Source organism: Rhincodon typus, chromosome 20 (genome assembly GCF_021869965.1).
Source record: "Rhincodon typus isolate 14 chromosome 20, sRhiTyp1.1, whole genome shotgun sequence".
Taxonomy (NCBI): Eukaryota; Metazoa; Chordata; class Chondrichthyes; order Orectolobiformes; family Rhincodontidae; genus Rhincodon; species Rhincodon typus.
In genome coordinates this window covers 41,461,636-41,476,957 of record NC_063351.1, presented here as the reverse complement: position 1 = coordinate 41,476,957, position 15,322 = coordinate 41,461,636, and the positions used below count along the sequence as shown (strand labels likewise).

Genomic DNA, 15,322 nt, shown 5'->3' with positions numbered 1-15,322 from the left:
CAGTGTGTCTGAAATCTTCACCTTTGGATGACAAAGGTCTTGCATTCAAATACAAACCATTTCATTGAATCATGGCTTGTAAAAGAAACAAAGAACGAGAGGGCATAGCTTTAAAGTGATGTGCGAAAGGGTGATGTGAGAGAAAACGTTTTCACAGAGTGGGTAGTTAGTGCGTGGAATGCACTGCCTGGAAATGTGGTGGAGACAGGCTCCATCAAGTCTTTCAAGAGGGTGTTGGATGATTAGTTGGATGGAAATGGTATGCAGGGATATGGGAAAAAGGCAGGCATTTGGCACTAGACAATAGAACTAGTGCAGGCATGATGGGACAAATGGCCTTCTGCGCCAAGAACAATACTGTGATTCTGTGATGGCTATTGGCCTGACTATCTAGAAGGTGGTACACATTGTGTCTTGCAGATAACAATGCTCTAAATTGGCTGGAATTATGCACTCAACATGTTCATGTTAAATCAGTTAATAATAAATGGTCACTTACTGTCCAGGTTAGCTGAGACACTAGCTACTGGTATTGCACTGGCATCAGTAATGGTTGTAATTTGCTGAAGAAAAAATATTTTAAAGAAATGTTAAAATTTTAATACATAAGTTACCCGTGAAAGTCTCATCATACAAGAACACCAGTTCTTGAAGACATTATCAACCAAGTGTCCAGGCTTACGGATATGACCTCAAAATCACACACAAGTCTCCAACATGTATATAAAATATGAACCAACTCCTGAGACATTTTTAGTAACAATATTTATACAGCGCAATAAAAATCATAAAATCTCCCAAAGTATTTCACAACAGCAACATCAATAAAAATATTTTTGACATTAAGCTTTGCAGCGAGCCACGTAAGGAAGATACTAGAACAAGTGCCCAAAAGCTTGGTCAAAAAGACAGGTTTTAAGAAGAGTCTTAGAAGAGGAGGAAGAGGCAGAAAGATTTAAAGAGGGAATTCAGGGTCCAGGTACTTGAAGGCACAGCCACCAATGATGGAGCAATAAAGATTGGGGGCATATACGATATCGGAATCAGAGGATCTCAGAGATCCCAGTGGATTGCAAGGTTGGAGCAAATTAGAGAGTTGACATGGAGTGATGAAGTGGAGGATTGGAACACAAGGATGAATATTTCAAAATTAAGGCACAATTAGATGGGGAACAATTCAGTAAGCACAGAGGTTGATTGGAGAATGTGATTTGGAGTTGGTTAAGCCATTTGCAGCATAATCTTGCATGAATGTAAGTTTATGTAGTTTATGCAGCAAATTACTTTTTCAAATTAAGCAAAAACTTCAAAAGAGAAACAGAACATTTGACTCCACAACCCTATATTAGTATTTACCCTCTAACAGTTGTATCTTAAATACATGGGTTCCCCTGATTCTATGTCCCTTCAATCCCCCATTCCACCCTCATGTTCCTAAATGTTAAAATCAGTGGAACTTCTCATGTCAGAGAACTCATCTGATGCATTTCTCACAAAGTTGCATGAATACAGTTTGCTTTCAAATATTTAATTAAATAAAAACCCGGTTTTTTTCTCTCATGGAAACCATGATAGATAAATACCCAAACGTGCTCACATTATTCAGCCTCCTATGTATTCCCCAATTGGCTAATCTTAGAGAGCAAGTTTTGGAAAGCTGTTCAACTGTGGATACCATGAAAGCCAATTCATTCTTTCACTTACATTTCCAGCTCGTGTTTTTGAGCCATATGCAGGAATGAAAACCTATTCATTTTTCTCCTTCCTAATCTGAAGCTAAATGTCACCTTCCCTACATCACTCTATGTATGATCAACTCATCCAGTACAGACTGGGTATGACTCCAGGAAACATTTACAAAATCTGAGTGGTCTCTTGGCTTATCCACCTCAGCCAATGACAAAGCCTTACCAGAGAAACATACCTGCAAATGTTCATTCAAGGAATGAGAGACTTCGTTTACTTGGAGAAACTGGGGAATAGAGGCTGGAATTGTTCTCGTTAGAACAGAGGTGGTTCAATAGAATTTTACCAATGTTCAAAATTATGAAGGGATTTGAAAAAGTAAATAAGGAGAAATTATTTCTGCTAGTAGGAGGGTTTGTAACCAGAGAATTTAGAGGATCTCATAGAAACCTATAAAATTCTAACAGAATTAGACAGGGTAAATGCAGGAAGGATGTCCAGGATGCCCAGTACCAGCAGTCATAGTCTAAGGATAATAGACCTTTTAGGACAATTATGAGGAAGAATTTCTTCACCCAGAGAATGCAAGCCTGTGGCATTCTCTGCCACGGGAAACTGTTGACACCAAAACATTGAAGACTTTTGAGAAAGATTTAGCTATAGTTGTCAGGAATTAAGGAATCAAAGGATACGGGGAGAAAGCTGGAATAAGGTGGTATTTTGGAAGATCAGCCGTGATCATACTGAATTGTGGAGCAGCTTTAAAGGCGCCAAATGGCCTATCCTACTCCTGTATTCTATGTATCTATGTTTAAGAGAATTCACAAAAAGACCAAAGGGGAGGTGAAAATTCTTTTTATGCAGCAAGTTATAACTCCAACGTAAGCAAAGGAAAAAAATGAAAGAACTGTAGCTGCTGGAAATCAGAAACAAAAACAGAAATTGCTGGCAGTATCTGTAGAGAGACAGCTGAGTTAATGTTTTGAGTCCAGTGACCCTTCTTCAGAACTGATGGTAGCTACAATCACAATTGTTTTCTCTCCATAGCTCTAATGTGCTGCCTGAAGCGCAATTGTAGCAGATTCAATAGAAACCTTCAAAGAGGAATTGGTTAAATAGTTGAAAAGGGAAAAAAACAATCGAACAAGGGGAAAGAGTGAGGAGAGTGGAAACAATCTGGCAGATCTTTCAAAGAATTGGCCAAGTAATGAATAGCCCTGCTGTGTGATTAGTTTCTGTAATTCTTTGGTAGTCAGTAATTTGTATGGAAATGAGAAACTGAAGTCAAAAAAAAGCAACACTTTTGTATCAAGGTGCCTAATCTTTAGGAAGGAACACTCACAAAGTACCTTGCAAATTGAGGCGACAGTCATCAATTTGTTCAAAATCTTAACTTAGTATGAAGGATTGCAACAGAAACAAAACTTACTTTTGGGATGGCATTAATGTAAATCTTCAGGTTGCCTAGGGTGTTTTCCAGTAAGTTTTCACTATGTTGTAAGGATTCTGAAATGTTTTCATTGCTGACAAACATGCAGACGTTTCCTCCTCTGTTTGTGGTATGTTAGAAGGAGCAAAAGCAATTGGCATTATTTCAGCATTTTGAAGAAAAGAAAGCCCTTGCTTTTACTTAATCACTCTTCATGACATTAGGATATCCAAGAGTGCTTTGTGGGCAATTTTAATTCTTAGTTTGCTTGATAATGATTCCAGATTTTGCAGCCACAACAATGGTGATGCGAGTAATTTACAATGTTATTGATCTGTAAATGGTGCAACAGTTTCAGGTGAGGAGATGTATGGTTAAATTAAAATATCCAAAAGTGGTGTCCACGTTTTGTTGCTTCACTGTTAGCTTTACAAAAATAACAAATCACTGTCTGACTACCTATTGACATGCATTAAATGGCGTGAGGATCTTGTAGTTCTACTACAGATAGACAGTATTCTAAATCTTGTCAATTCTTGCTACCAGTCAACCTCTCAGGCAGTGACAATTAACTGTTTGCAAAGACTGCATCTTCTTACTTCTCCATATTTTTGAATGTGGACTGAAATGGGGAAATGATTTTTTAAAACTCAAGGATTTTGCAAGGTATTGCTGTATTTTTTAAAAACAAGTTACCAAAAATTATTGTAAGTAGTATTTACGTTGTTGTTTCTTCAATCTATGGGAGCTATTTAGTGGCACTAGGGATTGTGTTCAAGGTGAGATTCAGCTGGCAACGAGTAGCTGATTGGTCTGGGGAGTGATGACCAGTTGTCAATGACAAATGCCTGCTGCCTACCAACAACTACATGATTGGCTCACAGGCAGGTGAACAATTTGTGGGTGGGAACAAAATAGCCAGAAGCCTTTAGACCTCCAGAAAGAGAGGTGATGTCTGTCTTTCTGCAGTAAAAAAAACTCAAGCCTGAAGAAAGTCAGTTATTTTTCTCATCAATAGCTGAGGACTGTGGCATTTAACCCATAAGTCAAAACATTTATAAGCTGTGAGCCAGTTGCTCTGTGCATCTTGCAAGCAAGTGAAAGTATCTGGGTAAGAGAAATTGAGGAGCATCAAGTCCTGGTAAGAAAAAAGGATAATCTCAGTGAGCCCTGTAGGCAAGGACCACTGAACCATCTACCCAGTTTTCCCTCCACCCAAAACATAAATTTTTTTGGTGTCTGTCTGTCTTTCTGTAAATGTTTGTAGGGAGAGTTTATAGGCAGGCTAGAGTTTTAACCTGTAGAATTATAAATCAACATTTTGTAGTTGTTTACCTATATCAATTTGTAATAAATAGTAACTCTTGTTAAGAACCAGATATCTGGTCCATGCTTTCTGTCAATCTGTGTCTACAAGATAGCTATAATCTTTAACATTTGTGATGACTCTGGGAATAGCAGATCTTAATTTCCAGTGTATTATCCCAGTGAGGATTGACATATTACAATTGTGGAGTCTCAAACCTTCAGGTTTTAATTAAAGATTTTTAAAATGTTGGTTTTGCATTTTGATATTTTTTAAACTTTACCATTGTCGTTTTTATCTCTTAATCCAGTTTTCTTTTCCTCTGTTTTTTTTATTACTTAGTTTGACATTGAATTTATCACTATTGTTTATTTTTTCTCAATCTTTGCATTTTTTTCAATTCTTCTCAGATTGTCTAAGAACACAATCATTTATTTCCCTGCTCACTCAGATTTCAGATGCTCTATTTCCTTCACTGAAGACTATCAGTTTGCATATTCAATAACACGCCATGAAAGGAATCTAATGCAGAAAAGTTTGAAAAAGTACATATAATCATGAAAATGTCTGTAACTTCAGAAAATGACAAACAATACTCACAGAATCACTGTTGTAACCATAAGCAAGATGGCTGCTAGTGTCCTCCTTCTATAGTTCATTGATCTTTTCTGCTCCTGGTACATCTTTCCTCCACAGTTCCCACAACACCGACAACAGCAGAAACAAATACCAACCAAGGGCATGAGGAGGAAGAAGAGAATTCCAATGGCTGCACAAACAATGAAGCCAACCTCATACTTCAGAACCTAGATGAGATGAAGATATAAACTAATATTTATTAACTTTAGGTCTAGACCTGAAGGACTCAATGGGGTCAAATTGATGTTTGTCAGTGGCACACATGAAACGATTGAGAATTAGTAGCTTGTTTCATGCTGAACCTGATTTTCTTTGCAATTTGATTCAATAGTAAGGCAAACTGTTAGGAGAGTAAAACACTTTACTCGTGATCACTAATATCCAAGCCTGATTTCACCTGCAATCCACCTTCTACCCTAAATTATTTTTATAAGAATCTCCAAACTTCGGAAATCCTCACCCCATTCAATATCTCACATGGTCTACATGTGTTTAAATGCGGCACTTCTCTGCATTATTCTGAAGCATTTTTAAATAGTCATTTGGTGGCACAGAACTTGAGATGCCAAAAAAAAACATTTTGTCAAAGATTTTCATCTTGTACACCTGGGCAATTCACAAGGACACCAACTCGCAGGAAAACCAACATTTATACTTCATGAAAGGAGGGTACTAATAGGTTGGCGAGAGGACACTGATTGGTAGAAGAGTTGCCATAGAGAATGTACCCAATACTGTTGCTACAGCACAGTCGCAGAGTGAAACAGCTGGCTTCACCTGTTGCTGAAGCAAAGCTTGGCTGTAAATTGTAAATCCTCATTAATTGGTGCATTCTCCATGGCAACACCTTTACCAATTAGAGTCGACTTGACAACTAACCAGAAATCTCATGAAGTACAGATGTTGGCTTTTCCTCTGGAGTTGATATTCTTCTGAATTGACCTGACGAGTGCAAGACAAAAAGCATTGACAACCTGTCTCTTTTGTCAGCAATGCTCAATAATACTTTCACTTATTTAATACATTATCACCTCTGACATAAGTGGATATTTAATCTGCTTTGTAATCAAGCATGTACGTGTCATGCATGTAAATATATTGACCAGTTGACAGCTAGTGGGGTATCTCAAATAAAGTAGGATGGTAGGTCTGTGATCTTGTTTCTGATGGTATTCCAAGGATGACATTGACCATAAAGTCTGTTTTCAAAATCAGGGTAGGTGATGGCCTAGTGGTATTGTTGCTAGACTATTAAATCCAGAAACCCAGCTAACATCCTGGGGCCCCGGGTTCAAAACCCACCACGACAGATGGTGGAATTTGAATTCAATAGTTTTTAAAAAAGAAAGGTCTGGAATTAAGAATCTACTGATCACCATGAAATCATTGCTGATTGTCGGAAAAATCCATCTGGTTCACTAATGTCCTTCAGGGAAGGAAATGTGCGACCCTCACCTGGTCTGGCCGACATGTGACTCCAGACCCACAGCAATGTGGTTGGCTGTCAGTTGCCCTCCGAAATGGCCTGGCAAGCCACTCAGTTGTACCAATCGCTACAAAGTCTCAAAGAAATGAAACCAGATGGATCACCTGGTATCGACCTAGAATCGACCTGGTATCGCACTGGAAAAGACAATGGCAGAAACAGCCCTGTCAACCCTGCAAAGTCCTCCTCATTAACATTTGGGGGTTAGTGCCAAAATTGGGAGAGCTGTCTCACAGACTCGTAAACAACAGCCTGACATAGTCATACTCACAGAATCATACCTTACAGACAATGTCCCAGACACCACCATCACCATCCCTGGATATGTCCTGTCCAACTGGCAGGACAGACCCAGCAGAGGTGGTGGCACAGTGGGATACAGTTGGGAGGGTGTTGCTCTGGGAGTCTTCAACATTGACTCCGGACCGCATGAAGTCTCATGGCTTCAGGTTAAACATGGGCAAGGAAACCTCCTGCTGATTATCAGATACCATCCTCTCTCAACTGATGAATCAGTACTCCTCAATATTGAACAACACTTAGAGGAAGCATTGACGATGACAAGGGCACAAAATGTATTTTGGGTGGGGGATTTCAATGTCCACCACCAAGAGTGGCTTGGCAGCAGTACTACTGATCGAGCTGATCGGGTCCTAAAGTACATAGCTGCTAGACCGAGTCTGCGGCAGGTGGTGAGGGAACCGACAAGAGGGAAAAACATACTTGACCCCATCCTTACCAATCTGCCAGCTGCAGTTGCATCTGTCCATGACAGTATCAGTAAGGGTGACCATCGCACAGTCCTTATGGAGACAAAGTCCCGCCTTCACATTGAGAATAAATTCCATCATGTTGTGTGGCGCTATCACCGTGCTAAATGGGACTGGGCATCCATGAGGCGCTGTGGGCCATCAACAGCAGCAGAATTGTACTCCAGCACAATCTGTAACCTCACGGCCCACCATATCCCCCACTCAACCATTACCATCAAGCCAGGGGATGAACCCTGGTTCAATGGAGAGTGCAGGAGGACATGCCAGGAGCAGCACCAGGCATGCCTGAAGATGAGGTATCAACCTGGTGAAGCCACCAAACAGGACTACTTGCACACCAAACAGTGAAAGCAGCAAGTGATAGACAGAGCTAAGCGATCCCACAACCAACGGATCAGATCTAAGCTTTGCAGTCCTGCCACATCCAGTCGCGAATGGTGGTGGACAATTAAACAACTCACTGGAGGAGGAGGCTCCACAAATATCCCCATTCTCAATGATGGAAGAGCCCAGCACATGAGTACAAAAGATAAGGCTTAAGCATTCGCAGCAATCTTCAGCCAGAAGTGCCGAGTGGATGATCCATCTCGGCCTCCTCCAGTGGTCCCCAGCATTACAGATACCAGTCTTCAGCCAATTCAATTCATTCCACATGATATCAAGAAATGGTTGCAGACAATGCATACTACAAAGGCTACAGGCCCTGACAAAATTCCAGCAATAGTCCTGAAGACTTGTGCTCTCGAAATTGCCACTCCCTTAGCCAAGCTGTTTCAGTATAGTTACAATACTGGTATCTACCCGACAATATGGAAAATTGCCCAGGTATGTCCTGTACATGAAAAGCAGGGCAAATCCAATCCAGCCAATTACCACCCCATCAGTCTCCTCTCGATCATCAGTAAAGTGATGGAAGGTGTCATCAACAGTGCTATCGAACAGCACCTGCTGAGCAATAATCTGCTCAGTGACGCCCAGTTTGGGTTCTGCCAGGGCCACACAGCTTCTGACCTCATTACAGCCTTGGTTCAAACATGGACAAAAGAGCTGAATTCCAGAGGTGAGGTGAGAGTGACAGCCCTTGACATCAAGGCTGCATTTGACCGAGTGTGGCATCAAGGAGTCCCAGCAAAATTGTAATCAATGGGTATCGGGGGCAAACTTTCTGATGGTTGGAGTCATACCTGACACATAGGAAGATGGTCGTGGTTGCTGGAGGTCAATTATCTCAGCTCCCAAGACATCTCTGCAGGAGTTCCTCAGGATAGTATCCTGGGCCCAACCATCTACAGCTGCTTCATCAATGACCTTCCCTCCATCATAAGGTCAGAATTGGGGATGTTCACTAATGATTGCACAATGTTACCATTGACCAGAGATTCAAGTGGACTCATCACATAAACACAGTGGCTACAACAGCAGGCCAGAAGCTAGGAGTGCTGCGGTGAGTAACTCATTTCCTGACTCCTCAAAGCCTGTCCAATATCAGCAAGGCACAAGTCAGGAGTGTGATGGAATACCCCCCACTTGCCTGGATGGGTGCAGCCCCAACAACACTCAAGGAGCTTGACACCATCCAGGACAAAGCAGCCCACTTGACTGGCACTACATCCATAAGCATCCATTCCCTCCACCACCGACGCTCAGTAACAGCAGTGTGTACTATTTACAAGATGCACGGCAGAAATTCACCAAAGATCCTCAGACAGCGCCTTCCAAACCCACGACCACTTCCATCTAGAAGGACAAGGGCAGCAGACATATGGGAACACCACCACCTCCAAGTTCCCCTCCAAGACACTCATCGTCCTGGCTTGGAAATATATCGCTGTTCCTTCATTGTTGCTGGGTCAAAATCCTGGAATTCCTTCCCTAAGGTCACTGTGGGTCAACCCACAGCGGTCCACCCACAGTGGACTGTAGCGGTTCAAGAAGGCAGCTCATCGCCACCTTCTCAAGTAATGCTGGCCAGCCAGCGATGCCCACATCCCACAAAATGAATAGATGTTTCCTTACCTCAACCTAAGAATTTTTAAGAATTGGCAGATGAGGCCTCAGTTTTATATTTACAACGTTTGCAACATCAAAGAGCTCCCTCAGTGCTCAGTCTGAATTCACAACACTGCTCTGGAGTAAGAATCAGTTTAAGCAAGTTCTCATGCATTGGAATGGAAGCCAATACACTCGAATGATTCCACCTTCATTGGAACAAGGGTCATGATTCATATTCCTGGACGAGAAAGTAGCAGGGAGAGATTGTCAGGCTCAGACCAGCAGCCTAAAACAATCACCAGGCCCTTTGACTTAGTAACTGAATCCCTGATCTGGGATGCAATGTAGCATAATATATTCAGTCATTCTTGGTGTGAGTATATAGAGTCATACAGCACGGAAACAGACCCTTCAGTCCAACCAATCCATGCTGAACATAATCCAAAACTAAACGAGTCCCACCTACCTGCTTCTGGCCTGTATCCCTCTAAACCTTTCCTTTTTTGCACTTATCCAAATGCCTTTTAAACGTTGTAATTGTACCTGCATCCACCACTTTCTCAGGAAGTTCATTCCACATGCAAACTGCCCTCTGTATAAAAAATTTGCCCCTCTTGTCTTTTTTAAATCTCTCTCCTCCCACCTTAAAAATGTGCCCATTAGTCTTGAAATCCCCCATCCTCGGGAAAAGACACGTACCATTAACTCTATCTATACCCCTCATGATTTTATAAACTTCTATAAGTTCACCTCTCAACCTCCTATGCTCCAGTGAAAAAAGTCCCAGCCTATCCTGCCTCTCCTTATAACTCAAACCTTTCATACTAGTTACATAGAGCCAAAGAGTCACAGAGTCATTCATCACAGAAACAGACCCTGCAGTCTAACCAGTCCTTGCCAAACATAATCCCAAACTAAACTAGTCCCACCTGCCTGCTCTTGGCCCATATTCATGTACTTCTCCAAATGTTTTTTAAATGTTGTAACTGCACCCACATCCTTTGGAAATTCATTCCACATACAAACCACTCTCTGTGTAATAAACTTGCCCCTCATGTCTTTTTTAAATCTTTCTCCTCTCCCCTTAAGATTATGCCCCCTAGTCATGAACTCACCCATCGTAGGAAAAAAACCTTTGTCATTCATCTTATCTATACTCCTCATGATTTTATAAACCTGTATAACGTCATCCCTCAACCTCCTACACTTCAGTGATATAAGTCCCAGGCTACCATCCTCTCCTTATAATTCAAACCTTCCATACCCAGCAACATCCTGATAAATCTCTTCCAAACCCTCTCCAGCTTAATAGTGTCCTTCCTATAAGCAACTTCCATATTTCAAAGAATAAGTAAAACATGGGGTTTTCTGAATGCTTGATGTGCAGCTAGAGAGGGTATGATCTTACTTCCCAGTTCACTGAATTCCAAGCCCATAATAGTCATCTTACTGACCCTTTCTATCTTTCCCTATTCAATATCCTGCTAATGCTAAACTGAAGGCTGCTGTTAGCAAGGCAAAGAAACCCATTCAAAATCCTCTCATTGTCCCTTTACATTCCTTCCTCAGTAAACAGAAACTAAATACAACACTATACAAGAAGTGTCTCTAATCCTCATGGATTGCCAGTAATATCACCATGGATCGATGGTCGTTGCTTTACACACCAAGACTTCGTTTGTATTAGCAACCATTGACTTACAAAAGACAAAACAATATCAAATAATATCCCTCATCCTTGGGAAAAGACACATACCATTAACTCTATCTATACCCCTCATGATTTTATAAACTCCTAAAAGGTCACCTCTCAACCTCCTACGCTCCAGTGACAAAAGTCCCAGCCTTTCTTTATAATTAGACCTTCCATACTAGTTACATACAGCCAAAGAGTCATAGAGTCAGACAGCATAGAAACAGACCCTGCAATCCAACCAGTACAAGGCCACCTACCCTCCCTCGATCTCTTCATTTCCAACTGCCGTCGCGACATCAATCGCGTCAACCTCTCCACCCCTCTCACTCACTCCAACCTCTCCCCCACAGAACATGCAGCCCTCCGCTCCCTCCTCTCCAACCCCAATCTCACAATAAAACCCACGGACAAGGGAGGTGCAGTTGTGGTATGGCGCACTGATCTTTACAAAGCCAAGGCCAGGCACCAACTCTCTGACACCTCCTCCTACCACCCCCTCGATCATGACCCCACCCCTGACTACCAAACTATCATCTCCCAGACCATCCATAACCTCATCACCTCAGGTGACCTCCCACCCACAGCCTCCAACCTCAACCCTGCACCACCCATTTCTATCTCCTTCCCAAAACCCACAAACCTGACTGTCCCAGCTGACCCATTGTCTCTGCCTGCACCTGCCCCACTGAACTTATCTCCGCTTACCTCAATTCTATTTTGTCTGCCCTGGTCCAGGACCTCCCCGCCTACATCCGGGACACCACCCACACCCTCCACCTCCTCCAAGACTTCCAATTCGCTGGCCCCCAACACCTCATCTTCACGATGGACATCCAGTCCCTGTACACTTGCATTTCCCACACAGATGGCCTAAAAGCCCTCCGTTTCTTCCTCTCCCGCAGGCCCAACCAGTCCCCCTCCACCTACACCCTTGTCTGCCAAACCGAACTCATCCTCTAACCTTAAAAACTTCTTCAACTCCTCCCATTTCCTACAGACTATGGGGATGGCCATCAGAACCCGCATGGGCCCAAGCTATGCCTGCCTCTTTGTAGGATGCATGGAACAGTCCCTCTTCTGCAGCTACACTGGCACTATCCCCCACCTCTTACTCCACTACATCGATGACTGTATCGGCACCGCCCCGTGCTCCCACGAGGAGCTTGAACAGTTCATCAACTTTACCAACACCTTTCACCCCAACCTCAAGTTCACCTGGACCATCTCTGATACCTCTCTCTCCTTCTTGGAACTCTCTGTCTCCATCTCTGGTGACCACCTCAAAACTGATATCTATTTCAAGCCCACCGACTCCCATGGCTACCTGGACAACACCTCCTCTCACCCACCTTTCTGCAAGAATGCGATCCCCTACTCTCAATTCCTCCACCTCCACCTCTGCTTCCGCCGCGTCTGCCCCCAAGATGGGGCATTCCACTCCCGAACATCCCAGATGTCCTCTTATTTCGAGAACCGCTACTTCCCCGCTTCAGTGGTCGAAAATGCTCTCGACCGCATCTCTTGCGTCTCCCGCACCTCTGCCCTCACACCCCCTCCCCGCAACAAAAACAAAGACAGAATGCCCCTGGTCCTCACGTATTACCCCATTAACCTCCAGATTCAACGTTTCATTCTCCGCTACTTCTGCCACCTGCAATCTGACCCCACGGCCAAGGATATATTTCCCTCCCCATCACTATCTGCCTTCCACAGGGACTGCTCTCTCCGCGACTCCCTCGTTCGCTCCACAGTCCCCACTAACTCCATCACCCCCGGCACTTTCCCTGCAACCACAGGAAGTGCTACACCTGCCCCTACACTCCCCCCTCAACTCCATCCCAGGCCCCAAAAAAACCTTCCACATCAGACAATGTTCACCTGCACATCCACTGCTCCCAATGTGGCCTCCTCTACATCGGTGAGACCAAGTGGAGGCTCGGAGAATGCTTTGTAGAGCACCTGCGCTCTGTTCATGACAAAAGACAATACCTCCCAGTCGCGAACCACTTCAACTCCCCCTCCCACTCCCTGGGCGACATGTCCATCCTGGGCCTCCTCCAGTGTCACAATGACACCACCCGGAAACTGGAGGAGCAGCACCTCATATTCTGCCTTGAGAGCCTTCAGCCCAATGGTCTCAATGTGGACTTTATTAGTTTTAAAGTCTCCCCACCCCCAACCTCATCCCATGACCAACCCTTCGTCTCATCCCCGCCTCCTTGACTTGACTCAACCTGTCCGTCTTCTCTTCCACCTATCTGCTCCTCCCACCTCACTGACCAATCCCCACCACTGCCTACCTCTAATCACCTATCACCGTAGCACCTACCTTCCCCAACCCCACCCTTCCTCTCTCTGTTTATTTCAGAGCTCCCTTCCCCCTCCCCCATTTCTGAAGAAGGGTCCCAACCTGAAACGTCAGCTTTCCTGCTCCTCTGATGCTGCCTGGCCTGCTGTGTTCCTCCAGCTCCACACTGTGTTATCTCAAATAATGAGAGACCATTTCTCCGAAGCTGTTCACCTATTCAACTACCTATGGATCAACTGCATTAACATTGGAGCAATACAATTGTACAGCATGGAAACAGACCCTTTGGTCCAACTCGTCCATGCCAATCAGGTTTCCCAAAATAAAATAATCCCATTTGCCTATGTTTGGCCCATATCCCTGTAAACCTTTCCTACTCATGTTCCTGTCCAAATGTCTTTTTAATGTTGTAACTGTACTTGCAACCGCCACTTTCTCTGGCAGTTCATTTCACATAAGAACCACTGTCTATGTAAAAATATTGCCCTCAGGTCCCTTCTAAATTTTTCTCCTCTCACCTTAAAAATATGCCCTCTAGTTTTGAACCCCCCTGCCTGTACGAAAAGACTTTTGTTATTCACCTTATCTACGCCCCTCACAATTTTATAAGCCTCTATAAGGTCACCCCTCAACCTCCTAGGCTTCAGTGAAAGAAGCCCCAGCCTATCCAGACTCTCCTTATAACTCAAACCCTCCAGTTCCTGCAACATCCTTGCATAACTTTTGTGAACCCTCTCCAATTTAACAATATCCTTCCTATAGCAGGGCAATCAGAACTGTACACAGTATTCCAAAAGTACTGTTATTAACATCCTGTACAACCGCAACATGACGTCCCAACTCCTATATTCAACAGTCTGTGCAATGAAGGCAAGCATGCCAAACATTTTTTTTACCATCCTGTCTACCTGTGTTGCAACTTTCAAAGAACTATGTACCTGAACCCTTAGATCGTTCTGTTTTACAACGTTTCCCAAGGCCCTACCAAGGCCCAAGTCCTGCCCTTGTTTGTCTTACCAAAGTGCAACACCTCATATTTATCCAAATTGAACTCCATTTGCCACTCCTTGGCCTTTTAGCCCAAATGATCAAGATCCCTTTGTAATCTTAAATAACCTTCTTCACTGTCCACTATACTACTAATTTCGTTGTCGTCCGCAAACTTACTAACCATGCCTCCTAAATTCTCATCCAAATCGTTTACATAAGTAGTTTTACTAACCAAAGCTCAGAAGATTTACGAGAACAAATATGATACCTTGCAGCATTACCAAAATAGAGATTTGCCTGTGATTGGTATGATCATGCAGTTACCATTATACAGTACTGCTTGGATATTAGCAGGCTAAATCTATGATAGATTGACAAAAATAGTAACTGTTTTGCTGATTGCATCAGTTAGACTCATTGATCAGATTTAAATGCAATCATGTAGAAATGTCCTTCCTGGTCTGCCATAGTCAAGTCACTACTTCCATGAGGCACACACAATCAACTATCAGCTATCTTACAAAACACACAAGGTTGCTATCTGGTGAGCGCAGAACTTGGAGAAAGATTGCAACATTTCCTTTCCCAGCACCAGTCAAAATGACAGGTGATATGAAGCAAAACTGTCAGTTTTTCCACATGCAGTGTCAAAATTATGTAAGTGCCAGGCAAAGATCTTCTGCAACAAGAGGCTCCAACAAGACATTGCCCCATGACATTCAATGATATTACCATCACTGAATCCCCCACTGTCAACACCTTTGAGATTATCATTTACCACAAACTGTCTGGACTCACCACAGTTGTGACAAGGGTAGGTCAGAGACTAAGAACTTACTTCCTGGCTCCCCAAAGCCTGTCCACTAAAGGAACAAGTCGGGAGACTGATGTTGTGGTTGGTTCACTCCCCGAGCTGGTTCATTAGTTTGCAGATGTTTTGTTACCGTGCTGGGTAACATCATCAGTACAACCTCCGATGAAGTGTTGTTGTGTTTTCCCACCTGTTATTCAAACTCT

At 43.2% G+C, this 15,322-nt stretch overlaps 1 protein-coding gene across 2 annotated transcripts in view; it reads right to left on the bottom strand.

Moving 5' to 3' along the window:
* prom2 (prominin 2) overlaps positions 1–15,322 on the bottom strand; it is a 78,663-nt gene that overhangs the window by 50,707 nt on the left and 12,634 nt on the right. For both annotated transcript variants that reach the window (XM_048608768.1, XM_020530288.2), the window contains 3 exons: positions 5,022–5,227; positions 3,116–3,236; positions 500–563 (listed from right to left, as the gene is read on the bottom strand). In XM_048608768.1, coding sequence (XP_048464725.1) covers positions 500–563; positions 3,116–3,236; positions 5,022–5,227 — 391 coding nt within the window. The remainder of the gene's footprint in view (positions 1–499; positions 564–3,115; positions 3,237–5,021; positions 5,228–15,322) is intronic.